This window comes from Eurosta solidaginis, chromosome 5 (assembly GCF_040869045.1).
Source record: "Eurosta solidaginis isolate ZX-2024a chromosome 5, ASM4086904v1, whole genome shotgun sequence".
In the NCBI taxonomy this organism is placed as follows: Eukaryota; Metazoa; Arthropoda; class Insecta; order Diptera; family Tephritidae; genus Eurosta; species Eurosta solidaginis.
Genome location: NC_090323.1, coordinates 47,377,829 through 47,400,650, shown reverse-complemented (window position 1 = coordinate 47,400,650; position 22,822 = coordinate 47,377,829). Strand labels below are relative to the sequence as shown.

Sequence of the window (22,822 nt, the reverse complement as noted above, 5' to 3'; positions counted from 1 at the left end):
TTTTAACAGCTAGAAGCTTCAAATTTCACCAAATGCTTACGTGTATAGCATATATTGTTGCCTGAAAAAATCATAGAGACCGGTGGTATATATAGTATATATCTCATACAACCGATTGTTCAGATAAGATACTTTGCGCAACTTCTTCCCCATTTTAACAGCTAGAAGCTTCAAATTTCACCAAATGCTTACATGTATAGCATATATTGTTGTCTGAAAAAATCATAGAGACCGGTGGTATATATAGTATATATCATACAACCGATTGTTCAGATAAGAAACTCTGCGCAATTTCTTCCCCATTTTAACAGCTAGAAGCTTCAAATTTCACCAAATGCTTACGTGTATAGCATATATTGTTGCCTGAAAAAATCATAGAGACCGGTGGTATATATAGTATATATCTCATACAACCGATTGTTCAGATAAGAAACTTTGCGCCATTTCTTCCCCATTTTAACAGCTAGAAGCTTCAAATTTCACCAAATGCTTACGTGTATAGCATATATTGTTGTCTGAAAAAATCATAGAGACCGGTGGTATATATAGTATATATCTATTACAACCGATTGTTCAGATAAGAAACTTTGCGCAATTTCTTCCCCATTTTAACAGCTAGAAGCTTCAAATTTCACCAAATGCTTACGTGTATAGCATATATTGTTGTCTGAAAAAATCATAGAGACCGGTGGTATATATAGTATATATCTCATACAACCGATTGTTCAGATAAGAAACTTTGCGCAATTTCTTCCCCATTTTAACAGCTAGAAGCTTCAAATTTCACCAAATGCTTACGTGTATAGCATATATTGTTGTCTGAAAAAATCATAGAGACCGGTGGTATATATAGTATATATCTCATACAACCGATTGTTCAGATAAGAAACTTTGCGCAATTTCTTCCCCATTTTAACAGCTAGAAGCTTCAAATTTCACCAAATGCTTACGTGTATAGCATATATTGTTGTCTGAAAAAATCATAGAGATAGGTGGTATATATATTATATACCCCATATAAACTAATTTTTGCCCCTTTTTTACGGCTAGAAGCTTCAAAATTCATCAAATTTCATCAAATAGTTACGTTTACGTCATATATTGTTGAAATACGTGATTCGTAGTCATAGTTTTTACACGCAGACCACAAAAAACCTGAAACTCACACAAAGTACCTACCTGTTTTTTATTTTATATTTATCTTAAAAATCGTTTAGGTAGGTAGATCTGTTCACTATATATTTCTTATCTTATACATCCGATTATTCGGAGATTACGAACGGGATAAGATTATTGTTCAGCCCCATTCATGAAAGGTACACAGCCAAGACAGTCCCGTTCTTACTTGTTTATTTTTGAATAACTGAATAAAAATTGAAATTTTATTGTTATTCCATATTTTTTAAATAAGGAATAATAACTCAACTCTTTACCCAAAATTTACCGATTATCATCACTCAGGATATTTTGAATAACGATAAAATGTTATTCATTATTCAAAAATGCTTGAAAAAAAAATTACTTTATTCATCAATCAAAAAATTTAAAGTGATGGATAATTTTTTATTTTGATTTGTTTTATTTCAAAATAACCCAACCCTGGTATGCAGGACATACATTACGTATGACGGTGTTGATTCTGGAAAAGTAAAAGTTTAACCTGTTACAGTATCCAGAAAGAAGTTGGGCCTGATGACTCATGTCTCCCTTTGGTAGTCTGCTTTATTTTCCTGCAGGGGTTGGATAGTGTATATTGATAACGATGTTCACTGGACGCTACCTGGCAAAATCGATTACCGATTCTGTGTTATGCTTGCTTGGATCAAACGGCTGCGTAGGCAGGCGCCGGATCTCATCATAGTGCTTACGCAGATGTTTTCTTATCTTATTGGAGGAGGGGCTAGACTAAGCATTTGTTTGCTAAGAGTTTCGTTTTCTTTCACTTTAGCAAAAACTGTTTGTTCAGCATTTCTTTATGGTCTTTAATAGTGTGATCTTATTCCTCACTATGAAGATGATGTTCAGGGGCATAAGAAGACATTCCTTGGCAGTTCTAAGTGCAGGAGTTCTTTCTTTTGGCGTTACCCATTGGCTCCAGTTAGCACAGCGAAGAAGCTACTGGCGCGCAATATTGGACGGAACCGTTTAAACGGTTAAGTGCAAATTCATTAAATAAGTAAGCAGCAAAGGCTTACCACGAAAAGGAGCTGCCTATATGCCGCTATGTCTGAATTTGGTTTCCACGCAAAACTTATACGGCTGTGCAAAATGACGTTGAGCAACACTACCAGCTCAGTCTGAATTGGGAAGGACGTCTCCGAGCCGTTCGAAACTAAACGAGGTTTCAGATAGGGTGACCCGCTATCGTGCGATTTCTTTAATTTGATGCTGGAGAAAATTATACTAACTGCAGAACCTAACTGCTCTGGAATAATATTCTATAAAAGCGTGCAATTACTGGCGTATGCTGATGACATTGATATCATCGGCCTAAACACCCTCGCCGTTAGTTCTGTTTACTCCAAACTGGAAAAGAAGCGGTAAAGATAGGTTTGATAAAAGTAAAGTCCTCTCTCGGCAAACGAAAATCATACTCTACAGAAGCATGCACCATGACAAGAGCAGATGAAGCAGCTCTGGGAGTGTTCGAGAGAAAAGTTCTTCGAAAGATTTATGGACCTCTACGCGTTGGCGATGGCGAGTACCGAAGAAGATTTAACGACGAGCTGTACGAGCTATATGCAGACATCAACATAGTACAGCGAATTAAAACGCAGAGGCTGCGTTGGCTAGGCCATGTTATGCGAATGAAAGATGACGCTCCGTCCAGCTCGGAACCCGCCTATGGAAGCAGAGGTAGAGGGGGGCCCCCACTCCGTTGGAAGGACCAGGTGGAAAACGATTTAAACACCCATGGTGTGACCAATTGGCGCAGGTTGGCAGAGAGAAGGAGCGACTGGCGCGCCTTGTTGTTGTTGTTGTAGCGATAAGGTTGCTCCCCGAAGGCTTTGGGGAGTGTTATCGATGTGATGGTCCTTTGCCGGATACAAATCCGGTACGCTCCGGTACCATAGCACCATTAAGGTGCTAGCCCGACCATCTCGGGAACGATTTATGTGGCCACATTAAACCTTCAGGCCATTCCCTCCCTCCCTACCCCCAAGTTCCATGAGGAGCTTGGGGTCGCCAGAGCCTCGTCTGTTAGTGAAACAGGATTCGCCGCGGATATCAACGGGGTGGATGTTTCTCACCCAGTGGACGTTGCTTATCACTTTAATGACTTTTTTGCTACAATCGGAGAAACTTCATTGCCCAATAATAGCCCTATTAGCTGCACATGTAACATCAACCATTTTGATTCTGGAAATACTTCTCCAGGAAGTAGCTTCTTTTTTGACCCTATCTCTGGCACAGAGATCCTGAGGTTAGTAAACTCTTTGAAAAACAATAATTCATCTGGAAATGACAATATTTCGAATCGCATGTTAAAAAAGATTGCTCTCTATGTTGTTGACATTTTAAAGTATTTATTTAATTGTAGTATAGTCTCAGGAGTATTCCCAGAGGATCTGAAATGTGCTGTTGTTTTACCACTATATAAGAAGGGAAATAGGAAAGATAAGAACAATTACAGACCTATTTCTCTTTTGACATCAATTTCGAAAGTTTTTGAGAAAGCTGTGAAGTGTAGGGTCATGGCTTATTTGGAAAAAATTAAATATTTCAGTCCTATGCAATTCGGTTTCCGGTCAGGAGCTTCTACTGAAGATGCTCTTCTTGACTTATGTTGCTTTATGTATAAGTCCATGGACGAAAGAAAGTATTGTGCTAGTCTTTTTGTTGATATAACAAAAGCTTTTGACATGGTTGACCATAATATTCTTCTAAGTAAACTACATTCAGCTGGCATCCGTGGAAATATTCTTGATTGGTTTAAATCATATTTAAATACAAGAATACAAAGGGTCAGAATAGACAATTCTTTAAGCACAGCTAGATCGATAGATTTGGGGGTCTCTCAAGGTTCAGTCCTTGGTCCAGTTTTATTTTTAATTTATATAAATTCTATATTTTCAATACCTTTCCTGGGTAAAGTCACTGCTTTTGCAGATGACTTGGCTATTGCATATGCGACAAACAATGCATTCAATCTTTTTGCGGATATAAATCATGATGTGCACCTGCTGAGGCAATGGTTCGCTTCTCATAAGCTGATTGTTAGCAATAAGACCAAGCTGATGTATTTCAGCCTCTCAGGCAAGGAAGTGCCAAGCAGTGATATTACTTTTCATTCTGCAAGTTGTATGCGGTATGAACTTTATACTCATACTTGTATTGATCAGGGGTCTCGAGTTGGCTATGCACCTGAATTTGACTGCGACGGAAAATGCTTTAAGATCGAAGTGGTATCCAATTTTAAGTACCTGGGTGTTATAATAGATCAAAATTTGAGTTGGTCGTCTCATATCTCTACTATGAAACAATATCTGTTATCCACTCTGCGCTCATTGTATCGTCTTAAAAAACTATGTTTACGCAGTGTGCTGAAAATGGTGTATTTTGGACTAGTACAATCTAAATTACAATATGGTATAAGTTGCTGGGGAAGTGCGTATAATAGTAAAACTCGTCCGCTCTTAATTCTGCAGAAGTGTCTCATAAGAAGAATATGTAACGCGATCCGCCTATCGCACTCTATGAACCTTTTTAAACGGTTAAATATTCTGCCTGTTAGGCACTTGTATTTCTATAAAGTTTTAAAAATATTTTTTATGAGGTGTGGGTATCTACGTAGTCCAATATACCCCCACAAAAGCTAAGAAGCAGCTCACAGTCAAATGTTGTAGTTCCTGCTTCTCGTACCACCGTGTTTCGCAACTTCTACACAATAGTGTCCTGCATGGTTTTCAATAAGCTTCCCGAAGCTATACAAAGCATTAGGAGACTATCCGTTTTCTTGAAGGAGGTGAAATTATGGCTCCTTTGTTTGAATCATGATGATATAGAAGTTCTGTTGCGGCCTGTTACGTAAAGTATTTCCCTTTAAACATTTTTAAATTTAACAAATTTTATAATTAATAAATATAATATAATATAATATAATTACTAGTATTTTAATTATATTTTTTGTCTTTCACTACCTCTGTATAATTCTTTCATAGTAAGCACACTTGTAAATTGTAATTTGTTTAATTCTTCAACTTCTGTAAATATTTTTTCTTCATTACATAGATTTTGTATTGCACCCCACAATGTACAACATAGATTTATAGTTATTTAAGGAAATGGTGTTATCTCTGTCCTGTTATTTGGACACTAAACACCATTAACTGTTATCTTTTGCTAATTTTATATACATAAGTATACTTCTGTTTTATGAATTGTATAAATTTAAGATTGCACAAGATAATAATGAATAAAAATGAATGAATGAATGAAATGAATGAAATGAATAGGTGAGGTTGACAAATTGGGTTTGGAGAAGCTATATATTGCGCTGGCAACCTGAAAGGTTGCGCTACACAGCCCCTTGAATCTGGTATTTTAGTCGCCTCTTACAACAGGCATACCTACCGCCGGTATATTCTGATCCCCTAACCCGCTGGGGTTAGCCTTTTTGGACGGCCATAACCGTTTAAACGGTTAAACGCCAATTAAGTAAGTAAGTAAAGGCCTATCTTTTTGTTCACATTGGTGTCAAACTCGGGAGCATGCACTTAGACGCAGAAAAAATATTGAAGAACCACGTTTGTCCACAACCGTGAACATAAGAACTTACATTCCCACTTCCTCTACATAGCCACTGCAGTCGATGTCACACGGCACGGTTAGCCGATTAAAACGCGGTTTAAACCAACATAACAACTATTCATACAATAGAAATTAAGTTTGAAAATTTGTCGCCTTATAATTAGACCCACCCTAATCTTGTTTTTACATATCTCATAGCATTTTTATTATGTACAAGCGCTCATTATATATTCATTATTATAGTTAAGCACGCTGTTGTCCGGCCGCTCTCTCGCTATCGATAAGAAAATTGTTTGTTTATTTACACATACAAATATAAACAATTTCCAAAACACCACAGTGTTGCTATTTCGCCGCTAAAGTGAGTCATCTGGGGACTTCACTTATTTACATTTAACTAATTTAAACACACAATCATAGAAGCATAAGTCTCGTGCAGACGTTCCTATATAAATTAGAAATAAAAAAATTGCGTATAAAATCAGCTGTTGTTATTGTAAAGTTTATGAGTTCTATTTGGATGGGTTCACCCTATTATGTATGTACGTAGGCGAATGAGTATGCATAAATCGTTATGATTGAGGTCAAGTAGTGGTAGGTCAAGAGAGTGTGCTTCTTCGTTGGGCTTATTTATAGAAAAATTTAACTTGCTGGGTTGTTTTTGTTTCCATCGTTGGATTAGATACATAAGTACTAAGCGAACTATGCTGTTAACGAACGTAAACTGTAAATAGTCAAGACAATCGCAAGTGGGTTATATGTTTTGTTTTAGCTAAAAAAACATAATGGTGAGTGTTTTAGTGATTCCAAAAAAGGACAGATCGTGCAGCGTCGAACTGGCTCTTGCAGTTCCGTAATCCGGAGGGTCAATAGGCATGGTGGACCGAGCGACTTCACACCTACAATGTCGCGAAGACCATGTAATTTAGAATGCAAGCAAGCTTAGGGCCAAAGAAGGCATAATAGCTGTATAACTGATGACAATAACGCCGACAGTTGAATGGGACATGAAGAAACTAAGGAAATGTGAGAGAGAAGATGCAGATCTGGCACATGTGATGCAGGGGCTCGAACGAAGCGAAGGACCAATTGGAGAGGAGGTGTCAGCAGAGAGTCATGTTGTTGTCGATAAGGACACTCCCCGAAGGCCTTGGGGAGTGTTATCGAGTTGATGGTCCTTTGCCGGATGCAAATCCGGTACGTTCCGGTACCAAGCGACCTTCTAGGCCATACCGCCCTCCCACCCCTAGACCATGAGGAGTTCGGGGTCGCCATAACCTCGGCTGTTAAAGAAACAGGTTTCGCCACGGATAGGTGAGGTTGACAATTGGGTTTGGAGAAGCTATATATTGCGCTGGCAACCTGAAAGAGCTACGCTATACAAACCCCTGGAATCCGGTATTTTAGTCGCCTCTTACGACAGGCATACCTACCGCGGGTATATTCGAACCCCCTAACCCGCTGGGAGGGGAGTCCTGTCGCTAGGTGATGTACGGCCCCGTGGAACAGTTTGTATTTGATATCCCCCTGCTTACATGGAATATAGGAGGGTGAGGATGGAAACTGATATTTGTCCCAAGAAAAATGATATCTGATGCTCTCTCCACTTGGAGGACATCCTGGAATCACGAAGGTATTGGAGAAATTAAGTAGATATGCTAATGGGGTTGGTTTCCGGCAGTTAGTCACTTTATGGATAGCCAACTGCGACGTTTGTATCAGAGAAAAAGAGCTCATAACCAGAAGTCATGGTCAGATGAAGCAATACAACTCAGGTGCACCATTTGAGAGAAACTATGAAACAAAATGAAAGTTGTTCATTAGGAAAGGTTGGCGGCGTTTGGATCGGAAAGTTTGTCTGATCGGGACGGACCATTGGAACCTGTTCGCATTCTCTAGAGATTTCTACGTCATTCAAACTGCCGTCATACTGTAGTGTGTTTAAAGCAGAAATCCTCGCGATTTTGCGGACCTGCATCAATCCTTTCTAACAGCCAAGGAGTAATAAGGGCGCTAGCTGCACCATACACTAGCTCTTAACTAGTAGGGGCATGCAAGCAACTTATATCTGCCTTAACCGATACTTTGGATATATCCATTATCTGGGTTCCGGAACATAGGGGAGTCAAAGTAAATGAGATGACTGATGAGCTGGCATGTATGGGCTGAGCGGAAGGAGGTGAGGGAGTAACCAGCGCCAAAGTAGGAGTACTCCTTGGGGTAGCCAACGCTGAACTTGTAAACTTTTACGTGAATAAAGCTCAGCAAAATTGGGTGAGAGGGAGACAAGGAGTCTACTAAGTAGATCTAGAGTCGACATCCATAAATTTATAGCGGTCTGCATCAGGGCTTTGTGCGCGCTACCGGAAAAGAAGAATGTTCCGCACAATTAACACTGTAGAGGTTGTAAAGACGTACCTGCAAAAGAGGCTGTTGAGCATTTTCTGTGTAAATGCGCGGCTCTAGCTAGAACACGTTTAATATAATTCGGAAGCTCCTTTGTTTTGTAAAATCTGGCAAAATTATCGGCCCCATTCAATGGGTGCAACCACTTACAAATTGTCATCAATATCCTCTAACGGGAATCCCAGGAAACTTGCAGTTTCAACAGGATGGGACCAGAGAGATAAGATTGTTAGAAACGTTGGTTACACATTGCAATTGAAAAGATGGTTGGTGTTCGTCGGGACACGCTACAAGCAGGACATATATTAGGTATGTCGCGGTTGATTCTGTACAAGTTAGAGTTTAACCTGATACAGTATGCAGATAAAATTTGAGCTAGAATTACGCACGTCTCCCTGGAAAATTCCAAAGTGCCGGACTTCTTCATATTGATTGCGGATATAACTTCGTAAGTTTCCAATATGGTCCACAGTTGCTTTGTGTATGTTGTAAATAGATAGATAGATATAGATAATTAATTGAGGATCGCACTGCGACCATTGGTCTATTGTGCCCTCAGCTACTTCACAGCACCTCATCCAAGCCGACATCTCTGATGAACTCTAGCAGTTCACCTAGCTTGAGGGACTTGATGTGAGAATGCTCTGGCCATGGTGAGCCCATAAACTTAGCCCCACGTCTTGAGATTGCGTCACACTCCAGGAGGATATGGTCCGCCGTCTCCGCTGATCGATCACAAAATCGGCATGTGCTGTCCGATACTATAGCCAACTTTTGCATGTGACTGTTCAGTCTACAGTGTCCTGTAAGAATAGGTGTTAGGATTCTTAGGTTATCTTTCGAGAGGCCTATAAATGCCCTATATCGAGTTGTGCTGTAACCCCCTAACAGTAACTTAGATTGTCTCAGGCCTGGCATAACGCGCCAGTGTTCTTCCCTCTTTCCCCTTTCTTATACTAATAGATGCCCCCTAAATTCCTGCGGGCCTACTGCAGGGGCAGCTCGGGACCAATAGGTCGTGTCGTTGCTGCCTCTCTGGCCAGCCTGTCCGCCTGCTCGTTACCTTCAACCCCCCTGTGGCCAGGAACCCAGGCCAGCAGTAGTTCCTTGTGTGCTCCTAGTTGATTTAGCTGTTGTAAATAAGGTCGCAAAGGATTTGGTCGGTGAGTGTAAGATTTCGAGAGGTGGAAAAACTGGAAAGACTAGGGAGATAGTCGGTGATTTTATAGTCATCGCCTCAGGACACAATGGTAACCCTTCCTGGTGGGGAACAGAACTCGATATGTAACAGTTAAACAAACATGGGGATAAGGCACCATCCTGTGGCACCTCTTGTTGAATTCTTCTGGCTTTTGATGTACGTTACTGAATTGCACCACTGCCTGCCGATTGGAATATAATACAGTGTATTACTTTTCGCATAGGAAATGGCCTAGAGTCTATCTCAAGTTCTTATAGAAAATAGAAGAAAACAAGGAAGTTCTGTTATTTTACATACTCTATTTCTAAATCCACTAACCTTAAGCTATACTCGATAAGAAATTTACGATTATTATCTATATTATGTGCTGACGTTAATAGCCCAATTTATTAACAATACTTAAGGCAAACTATTGTACTTATATGATTTTTGTTTTTCACTTTGTGAATAGTATTTTATGTGCCTCAACTGCTTCCATGCTGGTTTGCGATTAAATTAAGCAGTTTAACGCTTTAACTAGCCAATATATCAAACGCTAAACATCGATAAGCGTTTTTAGTTCAGTAGATGCAAATCTTTTCAAAGAAAAACCAAGCGGGATCCGACGTATGTAATTTTATATTCATACTAGCAGACCCGGCAGTCGTTTTTCTGCCCTAAATTTGGTCTATCTGCATATATTTTAATAAGCTTTTCCGTCTAACTCTGCCCTCGCCCCTCTACACTTTTTCCCAATCTTTGTATTCACTCCTCCCTCCGTATTTTTCGCTTCATCTATCTCCATCTTCGTCTCATTCTATCCCTTTCTCAGTCTCCTTCTACTTCTCTCTTTTCTCTTCTCTCAAGTTTTTCTCATTCTTCTTCATATCTTATTGCCAGTCCCAGAGGGTGGTATGTATTTTGTTCCAGTCCCATTCCGAGTCTCAGTCCCAGTCCCACTCCGAGTCTCAGTCTCAGTCCCAGTCCTAGTCGTAATCCCAGTTCCAGTCCGTCTCTGGTCTACTTCCCAGAAAAAAGCATCGTAAATACTAATATAGGCCAATTTATATACCAAATTTCAGGCAAATCGAATAGGACGTATGTAAATAGGTATGTGGGTATTATTAATTCATGTCTTTATTTCGGCTTCGCATGCATATTTATCAGTTTTGCCAGGTTGATGCGACTAAATCGAATATCACAATGAAAATTACTTTAAAGCTCTCAGCAACAGCTTTCATTTGATATCCATAATAAACACACATTCTAGGGGTATCCGGGTCCATGTTTTGGCCTATATCTCGAGACCCTAGTCACCCAGCGGTGTAAAACTTACTCTGTACTAAAGCACACATCAACAGCTTTGATATCCATAATGTAAAGACACATTCTAGTGTTACCCTGATCCACGTTTTGGCCTACATCTCGAGACCCTGGTCACCCAGGGGTATGAAAATTACCCTCTAATAAAGCACTCATCAACAGCTTTCATCCGTTATCCATATTCTATTAACACATTCTAGGGGTACCCTGGTCCACATATCTCGAGACCCTGTGCGTCGATCCTGAATTTTCTTTGCTATAAAACTCACGGACCCTGAGACCTTTCCAACGAATGCAAAACCGTGGAAATCGGTTCGTGCGTTCTGGAGTTATAGCGTCAGGAAGGAAACCCCGACTTTTTATATTATAGATTTTCTGTCGATACCTTTATGCAATTAACTGTTAGAAATACATAAGTTCTCATCATCTTGCGATTACGATGATTTATTCATGTTTTAGCTCAATCGTGTGAATTTTTGTTCGCGCTTTGTCCACACTTTATTCGACTGCTGCGGTTAACTAACCTTCCCTTCGTCAGTTACTTCCTCTAAAAAAAAATAATTTACAAAAAAACATATCTGAGTTGATTCTTAAAATAGTTTTTTGCCATCGTTTTTCCTTATAACGATTCTCTACATATGTGCTTTTTGACTTTGTTTACCTTTTATTTGGAGCGGTTTATTTGTAAGGTAGTGTAGGCAACTGTTTAATGGCTCTCCTTCGATGTGGGGCCATTTGCTCAGAAAAATTCCAAAAAATGTATAATATTAAGTTAATATTTCGAATCATGTCTTATGAGGTTTTTTTTTATTTTCAGGCGGTTTTAAAAATGTTAACTCCACTACAACGTTTTTAAATCAAACAGATTGATTATTGCTTCGATTGTGCTGCTTTTATGCTTTCAGTTGCCTCTTCTTCCCAGGGTTTAGACTTTTCGCGAACAGCTTTCTCGATAAGTTGCTTATTTACATCTATCATCAATCTGCATCTCATAGTCGCTGTTGTCTTCTATGTATATGTGTGTGTAATGTCGTCTACGCTCTCTTAGCTGTGTACTTGTGTGCGTTGTTGTTTGTTGTCTCATCTGCTTAGATTGCTGTTGTAGTTGTGCAGCATATATTTACTAGCGGCATAGTGATGTGTCGGAATTGCTTATAAGCGCCACAATACTATAACTGTATTTTGTGCTAAATTTATAATTATTTGACACATTTGCAGATCCAGTGGGTAGAAACATGCTCGCGGCCGCCCATAAGACCAAAAATCTTTACTTAAGGACTGATACAAAAATTTTGCAAATTAATTAAATGTTACTTTGTTTGACCTGTGACGGTGGTTTCCCTATAACCTATCTGCCAGACTTTTCTATACAGATGACTTCCCGAATTAGCAATGTTGTCTCCAGACTGTAAGTAGTAAAACTGTGTACCTGGAAACGTTTTCAGGTACATTTTCAAATACGTTTCGTTGTCCACAATCACAGTGCTCACGTGCAAGGGAAATGCTTTTTGACCTCTGTTTTCACTTCGTTTTGGAACTTTTTTCTTTTTATACGTTTTAATACCAATTCTCTGCTTGATTCGTTTAATTTTGGCTATTTTGGCAACATCTCTTGTTGACATGAATTGATTTTTCATAATTAGGGATACAAAATTTCTTTTTCTTCAACTTTACGTCTGCTGAGTTCAAGTGGCCACTTCTTGGCTTGTCCTTCACTTAGCCACCTTCTTTCAAGCGCAAAACCATTCTTCGGTAGGTGTCATAGGATGCTCCTTCGAGTTTCGCCAACTTTTTGTAGCTTACTTTGGGATTATTCGTCCAAATGCACCGACATGTTTTACATAGCTCTCCGTTCGTATTAATTTTTCATGTTGTGGAAGGCTTGACTTCGGAAACTAATATACATACTTTGAAAAATGTAATGAAACATCAACTCAGAAACAATTTATTTAAAGCGTACTATGTCATAACGAAAAAACTTAGAGGAAGTTTGTAGAACTTTCCGTACTGGTTCCTAATATTTATAAAATCGAGGAAAATAAAATTTTTTAAAACTATTTTATGATTATGATTTAGAGATTAAAGGCCAATAATAATTTATAAAAAACTGAATTTTTTAAAATTTTATATTGATCGAGTTTTATGAAACTTTTGATTATTCTGCACCTTCTGTTTTGTCCGAATCGCTGAATTGTCGAATAAAGAACTCAAATATTCAGTAAAGCAAAATGTTCTTTGTTTACCACACTACTATGGTAGTAGTACTTCACAATTAAATTACTCGCGTACTTCGCTTACACCGGTTTAGAATGAACTGATTGAACATTCCGTAGCTTGCGCTGCTTTTGTACTCTCAGTTGCCTCGGTGTGTACACGTACATATGTGTAGCTGTATCGAAGCTGTTTATATTCGCCACAGTATTTTCTATGCATACACCATCTATATAACTTGGCAGTTATTTCTATTTTTGACAGTTCCAATGATTCCGAGTATAGGTTTTTCCTAATTCAAACGGTGCTGATTGGTATTAGTGGACGTCATTTGAATTATCAGATTGGTGGTTATTTGCTCTACAAAAATAACAACTTATGCCTACTTAAAAGTAACACACTTGCTTGCAAAACTGTTATACCGATATATAATAGCAAGGCTCTCATCTTGATTGATCCGGCCCTGTTTTTATTGTTATTTGAGCCATGTTTGGGCATATATTTATGTTTACATATTAACATATGTATTCCCTGAGCGTATATTTATTTATAGATGATGTGTTTATGCTTTTCCATTATGCAAGCTATGCTGTAAGACAATTAAATGCAAATGGTTTATAGACTCTTTGTTGGGGTACAATGCGTATGTATATAATGACGTTTTCTTTTCTGTGAAAAATGTCACCCTCATGTTACACTCTCAAATTCTAACTTTTAAACTAAATCACCTGGTGCTCTGAAAATAGCTTAATTTGTAGGCAATAATATCCCTTTTCTTATGCAGCAGTAAATATTTTGTGAAAGGAACATACAAACTACTAACAAGACTGCTCAGAAGAACCAACAGGGCGACATTATTTTCAGAAAAGAAAACGCCACAAGTATAACCACACATTCATTAGGCGCCATCTTTTGACACCAAACACCAAAAATACTGCACCGAAATATATAAAGGTAGTAAAATCAACAAATCAGGAATGTTAAATTAACAGAAAATTTGAAGTAAAGTTGATGGTATTATGGTTAATCCAACCAAGTTTTTTGTCAAGATAACAAATTTGCTTAATTATGTCAACAGAAGAGAAACTGTTGAACTCAAGTTAACAATATTCTGTAAAAATTTCAGATTCTTAAACAGATTTTTCTGTTAATAGAACTAATTTCATTGGTCATTTAAACAGCGAACAACTGTCAATATTTTGAAAATGTATCAGCTGATTTTAAAGAGAAACTTACGCTCACGGCGCTCACTACTTTCTTCTTATGACGATCGTGTCACAGAAATATCTGTCATATCTACAGCCACTCTTATTCTTATGTTGCCGGAAATATGTTATTTTAAGAGTTTTCATTGGTATTCTTAGAAAAAGTTGTTTCAATTAGCATAACAGTTCTGAGCGGGGTAAGTTGAACTGGCCGGCCCGTGAGGAACTCATAGTTTCAATTAGTCCATCGAGTTACCAGAAGTTAGCTCAACGGTCAAACTGAAAAACCCTCGTCCTCATGGCAAATACTAGAAGCTTTCTAGGTACTATTCTAGTTGCTGTTTCTAGATAAGATGCTGTGCCACTCCTAATAGCAGGATAGTAGTATAGCATCATCAATTACAGGACGAGCAAACTACCTGATTCCCTATCTGCGCTTCGAGGGACATCTTAAAGCCACAATAGAGGTGGATGTTTGGCGCAAGGATGCTCAAATGGCGGACGAGGCGATACATGTGTACACAGATGGTTCCAAAGTAGTGGAAGGAGTAGGGTCTGCGGTATACTCTGCTGATCCGGAAATAAACAGATCCTACAAGCTGCCAGATCACAGTAGCGTTTTCCAAGCGGAAGTATTAGCCGTAACCAAAGCAGTAGAAACACTGGAAGATAATAGCTTAAACTGCAACCGTGTTATCTGTTATATTGACAGCCAAGCAGCAATTGAGGCAATAATCTCGCATAGCACAGCATCTAAAAGTGTGTTAGAGTGTAAGCAGTCTCTGCAAAGAATCGGGACAGGGAGAAGCATACACCTCTATTGGGTCCCAGGGCATATGGGAATAGATGGGAATGCCATAGCAGCTGAACTAGATAAAAAGGGCTCATCCCTTGAAGCTTGCTCAGTATACGTCCAATTAGATTGGGCGAGATTAAGAGAAGGCCAGAGGTATACATGTTCGACAAAGCGGGGAGGGCGTGTGTTCAAGCCCGGGCTGTAAAGTGTCGAAGATTATGTGGAGGTCTTACAACCTTAGACTAACAAAGTTGCTTCCATCATTAAAAGAGAGGACTGTAGACTCATGACGGGTATCCAGACTGGACACTGCCTTCTGGCGTCAAATGCCTTTAAATTAGGCTTGGTAAGTGATAGCAGATGTAGGAAGTGCGGGTTGGAGGAGGAAACGATCGAGCATGTTTTGTGCTCGTGCCCTGCGCTTGCCAGGCTAAGACTCCAGAATTAGGAGTGATACAGCAGTCGGATCTAGAAGCAGCAAGTGGCTTAAGTCCTAGAAAGCTTCTAGTATTTACCAAGAGGACGGAGTTATTTTATAACATAGGTCCTGGTTTTTGATAAGGTTTTTCAGTTTGGTCGTTATAATTAACTTCTGGTAACACTACGGACTCATTCAGTCTATGTGAGGTCCTCATGGACTGGCCAGTTCAACCTAACCTAACCTAATAGCTGAAGTCTTAGCCTCAACAGAGACTCATCTCTCTTTTCCAAAAGAAGAAGACATACCACGTAGTTTAATATCAGTCCTGGAGCATTTTTTGGGACCAATTCCGCAGCTTGAAAGCAGAGGAAAGTGGAGACTTCCACTGAGATCGGAGAAACAGGTGGAGTATGACTTGACCTCTCTTGGTGCTCCCAAATGGCATCAGTCATCGCGAAACAGGGATAGCTGGGGTGACTTGTTACGAAACGCAAAAATCGCTTAGGCGGCTAAGCGCCAGTTAATTATGATGATGATGATAATGATGAGGATTTCGAAACCATTTCGGAATATTTTCGGAATTAATTCCGAATCATTTCGAGAATATTTCGGGACCAATTAGGAACAATCACTTCGGCATTATTTTAGGTATCATTTCGGCACAACTTCAACATCATTTCGAGACTATTTCGAAACCATATTGGTACTGTTACAAGATCACTTTGGAATAATTTGGAGACTATTCCGGGACCGATTCCGAACAACTTCAAGATCATTTCGGGAAAACTTCAGAAGCATTTCTATTCTGTTTCGGAACAGCTTTGGCACAGTTTAAGCATCCTTTCGGGTACACTTTGGGACTATTTTTGGAATCATTTCGAGACTATTGCGCAAAAATAATCTGGAAGTGATTCTGAAATTGATCCGAGTTGGTTCCGATATAGCCTTGAAATGATTCTGAAGTAATCCCGAAATGTTCAGGAAACGGTCTCTCAAAATGGTTCAAGAACATATGATCCAATTCCATCCCCTTCAAATATATATTTTTATCTAAGTCCTTCCCTTAACCTATCCAGAATTTTAAAACAAAATCGAAATGAGTGCTGAAATTGGAAAAATTCTTAGCGGTCCAATATCTAGACGATTTTGGCCGATGTCAACAAAGTTATTTATGTGTACTTCTATTTTATATGAGCTAATGAATATTTTCTTTCTGTTTTAGTACATCGGGCGACTCTCTTTATCAAATATTGGGACTTCCTAAAACAGCTACAGCTGACGACATCAAGAAGACTTACAGGAAATTAGCACTGAAATACCATCCAGATAAAAATCCAAATAATACCGAAGCCGCCGATAAGGTGAGCCGAATGATTTTCTTTTCTAAAAAGTGTTAAACAATTGGAGAAATTTTCAAATAATATATCGTCGGCCTCTTGCCGGAAGCATGAACGTGCTTTTTATCGATTTTGTGTAGTAGGGCTCACGGGATTAATCATTGAATGTGAAATTCCGCCTATTTGCAACCTTCCGCTTAAGTCCTTCTCGCTAAACTGTTGAATAAACCACTCCAATATTCTGTAATACAAAATGGTCTCTATTAGACTACTTTGAAAGTACTTCGCAAATAAACTTCACTTCGCAACTGATAGCGTGCTTAAATCAAACTGATTACGGACTACTCAGCTTCTGCTGCTTTTATACTCTCTGCCCAAATGTCTAGACGTTTCTTCTTCTAGAATCCTCTACCTGGTCACCAGCCATACGCGCGTGTATTTGTAGTGTGTAACCAAATGCGTGTGTATATGTGAGCGAAGTAGGAGCTGAGATGACATGCGTTTGTGATTAATTTGTTTACGTACATACCAGTGTGGCAGCTTGCTTTATTGTTGTTGTGGCTTTATATTGTAACGAATTTGCTGCAAATCCTCTTATTTGCAATCCTCTGCTAAGTTCGAATCACTAAACTGTTGAATAAATAACTCCAATATTGAATAATGGAAAAATGGCCTTTATTAAAGTACTTCACAATAACACTTATACTTTGCTACTCGCTGGCTTAATAACCAAACTGATTGATAACTCAAATGAAACTCTACTATTGGCCGCCAGATCGGGTGCTTAATCAAACTGATTGATAGCTCAACTCAAACTGAATTTTTGCGCCTCTACATCTGTCGCCTTTTATACTCTTTGGTTTCCTCGTTCGCCTTTTTCTAGAATCTACTAGCATTGTCCATGAGCTCTCAAACTTCTCAGCTATAACTAAAGTTGCACAATTTTATACATCTTTTAGGCGCTTCCAGAATCTACTAGTCCAGTAGCTCTCAAACTTCTCAGATATATGCATGTGTTTGCGCATTAACTCTCCGCTGCTCGTATTCGTACATGGTACATATGTGTAGACGCAATTATTTATTCGTTTATGTAGATACATAATGATTGAATTATTGATGTGAATGTTTGTAGTTTACAGTCTCTCGCGCACACATAGGCGTATAAGTAAATGCATCTGTGTGTGACATCTCTCGGCTGCCTTATATATGTGTATACATGATTTGATTATTGACGTAAATATCACTTAGCATCGCCTTAGTGATGGTATAGTTTAGTGATGATAATATCCGTGACACTGCCCTCCACCTAAGTCTGATCGTCCCGATCAGACAAATCTCTCGATCTAAACGCTGCTAATCTCTCCAAATGAACCACTTTCATTTTGGTTCGTGGTTTGGTAGTGGTTTGTATGCGGTACACTAAATCGTTGATTCGTTTTACAACTTTGTATGGGCCTTCCCAGTTACACTGCAATTTCGGGGACAAACCTTTTTTTCGTTGTGGGTTGTATAGCAGCACCAAATCTCCTTCCTGAAACCCTTCCGAATTAATTGCTTTATCGTACCTCGCTTTCATCTTGTCCCTCATAATCTTTGCTCGTTGCCTTACCAGATCGTGTATCTCTCTCAGCTCTTCTTCCAAGACACCAGTGGATTTCTTGACATTCCTCTCCGCATCGGCATCTATCCCATACTTCAAATCAGCTGGCAGTCGAAGGTCATTGCCAAAAATTACCTTTGCGGGAGTTTGGCCCGTTGTGTCATGCACTGCTGATCGGTAAGCCATCAAGAATAATGGTATGCGGGTATCCCATTCTTTATGGTACTTGTCCACTACTTTCCTTAAGTGCTCCTCCAATGTTCTATTGAAACGTTCCACCATACCATCGGACTGAGGATGCAATGCAGTTGTCCGTGTTTTTCGAATGCCCAACTTCTTGCACATTTCTTGGAACACAGCTGATTCAAAATTCCTGCCTTGGTCAGAATGTAACTCCATTGGTACACCATACCTTGCAACCCATTCGGTTTTAACCACTTCTGCTACTGTTTCTGCTTCTTGGTGTGGGATTGGGTATACCTCTGGCCATTTACTGAAATAATCCATAACCACCAGTACGTATTTGTTTCCGCGGTTGCTAGTAGGAAATGGACCTGCGACATCCATGGCGATCCTTTCAAATGGTGCACCTGAAATATACTGCTTCATCTGGGCATGACTTCGGGTTTTGGGCCCTTTCGCTCTGTTGCATACCTCGCAATTGGCAATCCACTCGGTGACCGACTGACGGCAACCAACCCAATAGAATCTCCGCTTAATTTTCTCGAGTGTCTTCGTGATTCCAAGATGGCCTCCACTTGGACCATTGTGCAGCTCGCTGAGCACGTCAGGAATCCTCTTTCTGGGAACAACTATCAGTTTCTTCTTGCATTGACCATCCTCACTCTCCCATACTCGATGCAAGCAACCGGATATCAATTCCAAACTGTTCCACTGTGCCCAATATGACTTCGCAATGGAACTCTCTGCTGACATCTCCTCTCTGCTTGGTCTTTCGTTTCGTTCGAGCCCTTGCATAACATGTGACAGATCTGTATCTTCTAGCTGACACTTTCTTAGTTGTTCCTTGTCCCATTCATCCGTACACGTTATAGTCATTAGCCGGACATCTATAATGTCTTCTTTAGCCTCGGCCTTTGAACAGTGCTTGCATTCCAAACTACATGGCCTTCGTGACATTGCATCGGCATTTCCATGGGTACTACCTTTTCGATGTTTAATGGAAAAGTCATAGCTTTGTAGTCGCTCGATCCACCGTGCCAATTGTCCTTCTGGATTACGGAACTGCAGAAACCATTTCAACGCTGCGTGATATGTCCTGACACGGAATCGCTGGCCGTAGAGGTATTTGTGAAAATGTTTAATGCACTCTACCAATGCCAACAGCTCTCTCCGCGTAACGCAGTAGTTCCTCTCTGGTTTTCCAATCGAACGGCTGTAATATGCAACTATCTTCTCCTGTCCATCGACCAGTTGTGATAAAACGCCTCCTATAGCATATCCACTCGCATCTGTATCTAGAATAAATGTTGCTCCTGGAATCGGATATGCTAACATTGGAGCAGTGCACAAACGCTCCTTCAATGTTTGGAAAGCCACTTCTTGCTTCTTCCATTCAAAAGCTTTGTTTTTTCTTGTAAGCTCATGGAGGCTATGGGCTACGCTGGAAAAATTTGGTACAAATCGGCGGTAATATGTGCACAGCCCAGGGAAACTTCTCAATTCATGCAGGTTCTGTGGTCTTGGCCAAACCTTTACAGCCTCTATCTTTTCGTTCGCAGTGCAGATGCCCTCTGTCGTTACCTTGTGACCCAAATAATTGACTTCCTTTTTAAACAGCGCACACTTTTTGGGACTTAACTTCAGACCGGCGCCAGCTATTCTCTGGAAAACTTCCTCCAAGTTTTTAAGATGTTCATCAAAGTTCTTGCCCAATACGATGATGTCGTCCAGGTACACCAAGCATGTTTTCCAATGTAGTACTTTCAGTACCTGGTCCATGAGTTTCTCAAAAGTAGCTGGTGCATTACAAAGTCCAAAAGGCATCACTGTAAATTGCCACAGACCATCACCGACACTGATGCTGTTTTCTCTTTATCTTCCTCCTTCACCTCAACTTGCCAATAGCCGCTTTTCAAGTCCAGTGTGGAAAACCATTTCGTACCAGATAGCGAGTCCAGAGTGTCGTCAATTCTTGGCAATCGGTAGCTATCCTTTTTCGTAACGTCATTCAACTTCCGGTAGTCCACGCAAAACCTCATTTTTCCATCCTTCTTCTTTACAAGTACTACCGGTAAGCTCCATGGACTAGCTGATGGTTCGATGACGCCGCTGTCGCTCATTTCTTGTATGATTTGACTCACCACTTCCCGCTTCGCCAGTGGAACACTACGTGGAGCTTGACGTATCGGCCTCGCGTCTCCAGTGTCAATTTGATGTTTCACAACATTGGTGCGGCCTGGTTTGGAACCATCCTGGTCAAATATGTTTGCGTACTTTAGGAGCAGTTGCTTTGCCTTACTCTGATAATCTTCCTCTAGCCCCTCCGTCCATTCCGTGATGTCATTTGAAAGATCAGTGTTACTAGATGAAACGTGTTCCTGGAGCTGTTCACAGTTAATAATTACTTCACCCTCTTGGCATCTTCCCAAAATAGCTCCTTTGGTCAGTTTGAGTGGTGACTTGAACTCATTGAGTACTCTTACCGGAATACGTCCATCTTGTTTTGTCATAGCCAGGGTTTATCCTATAAGTACGTTCGGTGCTGATTTGTTTGCTGCTTCGACAACCCACAATTTGATTGTCCCACAATCTCCATCAACCTTTGCCCAGATGACTGCTTCGGATTTTGGTGGTATTTGCTGACTCTCTTCCACCAGTACTCGATTACTGCTATAGCCTCTCTCGTAGCCGAAATTAAGTGGTACATCCATGTTCTTATATCGCATCGTCTTGCTTTGCATGTCGATCTTGATGCCTTGGTTGATTAAGAAGTCCACTCCAATTATGATTTCATCAACAATTTCTGCCACTATAAAATTGTGTACTGCCGTGACGTTCCCAATTGCGACTTCACATTCTACTTCTCCAATTACCTGGGTGTCCTGGGCTGTACGTAATCTTGCTCCAAGCAATGGTCTTATCTTTTTGTTGACTAAATCCGCTCGAATGATGGAATGAGATGCACCCGTATCTACAGTCAGTAAACGTTCCTTTCCGTCCACATGTCCTCCAACAGTAAGATTGCTCGATCTTCTTCCAATTTGCGAGATAGAGATTATGGGGCATTCAATTGCGGGAGCCAGCTGTCGCCCCTTGCGGCTGACTCGATTTAGTTTAACGATTGAGTGGTCTTGGAGATTTGCTCATCACCTTCTGCTCTGCGTTTACGACCACCCACATTGTTGGAGCTATTGGGACCGCTGCCTGCAATGTCGTGCAATATGACCTGGGTTGCCGCACTTGAAACATTTAATAACTCTGGCATTTTTCTGTTGTGATCCCTTCAGTGCTTCCAAAATTGTGTCTACCCAATCTGGTCTTTCCACTTCCACACGATGAGCTTTGTATGCTGGTTTACTCAATAGTGAGGCCGTTTCCTGAGTCAATGCATGTGATACCGTTTCAGCAAATGTCAGCTTTGGGTTTGCGTATATAGCTCGCTTCGTTTCCACGTCCCGTATGCCATTTATGAAACTCTGGATTTTTACCCTTTCAGTGTATTCCACGGGTGCGTCCGCATTTGCAAGATGAGCCAATCTTTCAATATCTGAAGCAAACTCCTGCAATGTCTCATTTGCTTTTTGGTAGCGGTTTTGCAACTCAATTTGGAATATCTGTTTTCTATACTCGCTTCCATAACGTCGTTCTACAGCAGCCATCAATGCTTCAAAATTGTTCCGCTCTCCTTCGGGAATCGTCTGTAGGATTTCCGCTGCTGGCCCCTTCAATGCCACGAACAGTGCAGCAACTTTATCTTCCGCATTCCAGTTGTTCACTGCTGCGGTCTTCTCAAACTGTAGCTTGAAGACCTGGAAAGGAACAGAACCGTCAAATGATGGTGTTTTTACCTTTGGATTGCTTGCTGAAACAGCTGGGCGGTTTATTTGTAACTGCTCCATACGAGCTTTTAACGCTTCTATTTCGGCATCAATTTTGTCCTCGAGTTGTAAAAGTTTTGCATCCTGCTCTTCCAGTTTCACAAAGAGTTGCGATGATACCTGTTCCGAAATTTGTGCCGACATTTCAGATATACGTGCCTCTTGCGCTTCCAGTTGAGATGCCAAATATGTCTTCTGTTCTTCCAATTGTGATGTTTTACGGGTTTCCTGCGATTACAGTTGGGATACCATATACATCTTCTGTTCTTCTAGTTGAGATGACATATACGTTTTCTGTTCTTCTAGTTGAGATGTTATATCTGTCTTTTGCGATTCCAGTTGAGAAGCCACTGTCGATGTTTGAGCAGATATTGCAGCCAAAATCATGTTCAAGTCTGTGTTCGCCATTGTCTGCGGTGTTTCTTCCATTTTTGTTATTTGCTCGCCATCAAGATGAAAGTCATACTCTTCCACATCAATTCCATCTGCTTCCATTGCCTCTCGTAGCCGTGCCTGAAGTTCAAGTTTAAC

General features: G+C 40.2%; 1 protein-coding gene across 4 annotated transcripts in view; it reads left to right on the top strand.

Annotated features, from left to right (window-relative positions):
• Positions 1-22,822, top strand: part of Csp (Cysteine string protein) — an 80,899-nt gene that overhangs the window by 24,211 nt on the left and 33,866 nt on the right. For all 4 annotated transcript variants that reach the window (XM_067757732.1, XM_067757729.1, XM_067757728.1 and 1 more), the window contains exon 2: positions 16,516-16,654. In XM_067757732.1, coding sequence (XP_067613833.1) covers positions 16,516-16,654 — 139 coding nt within the window. The remainder of the gene's footprint in view (positions 1-16,515; positions 16,655-22,822) is intronic.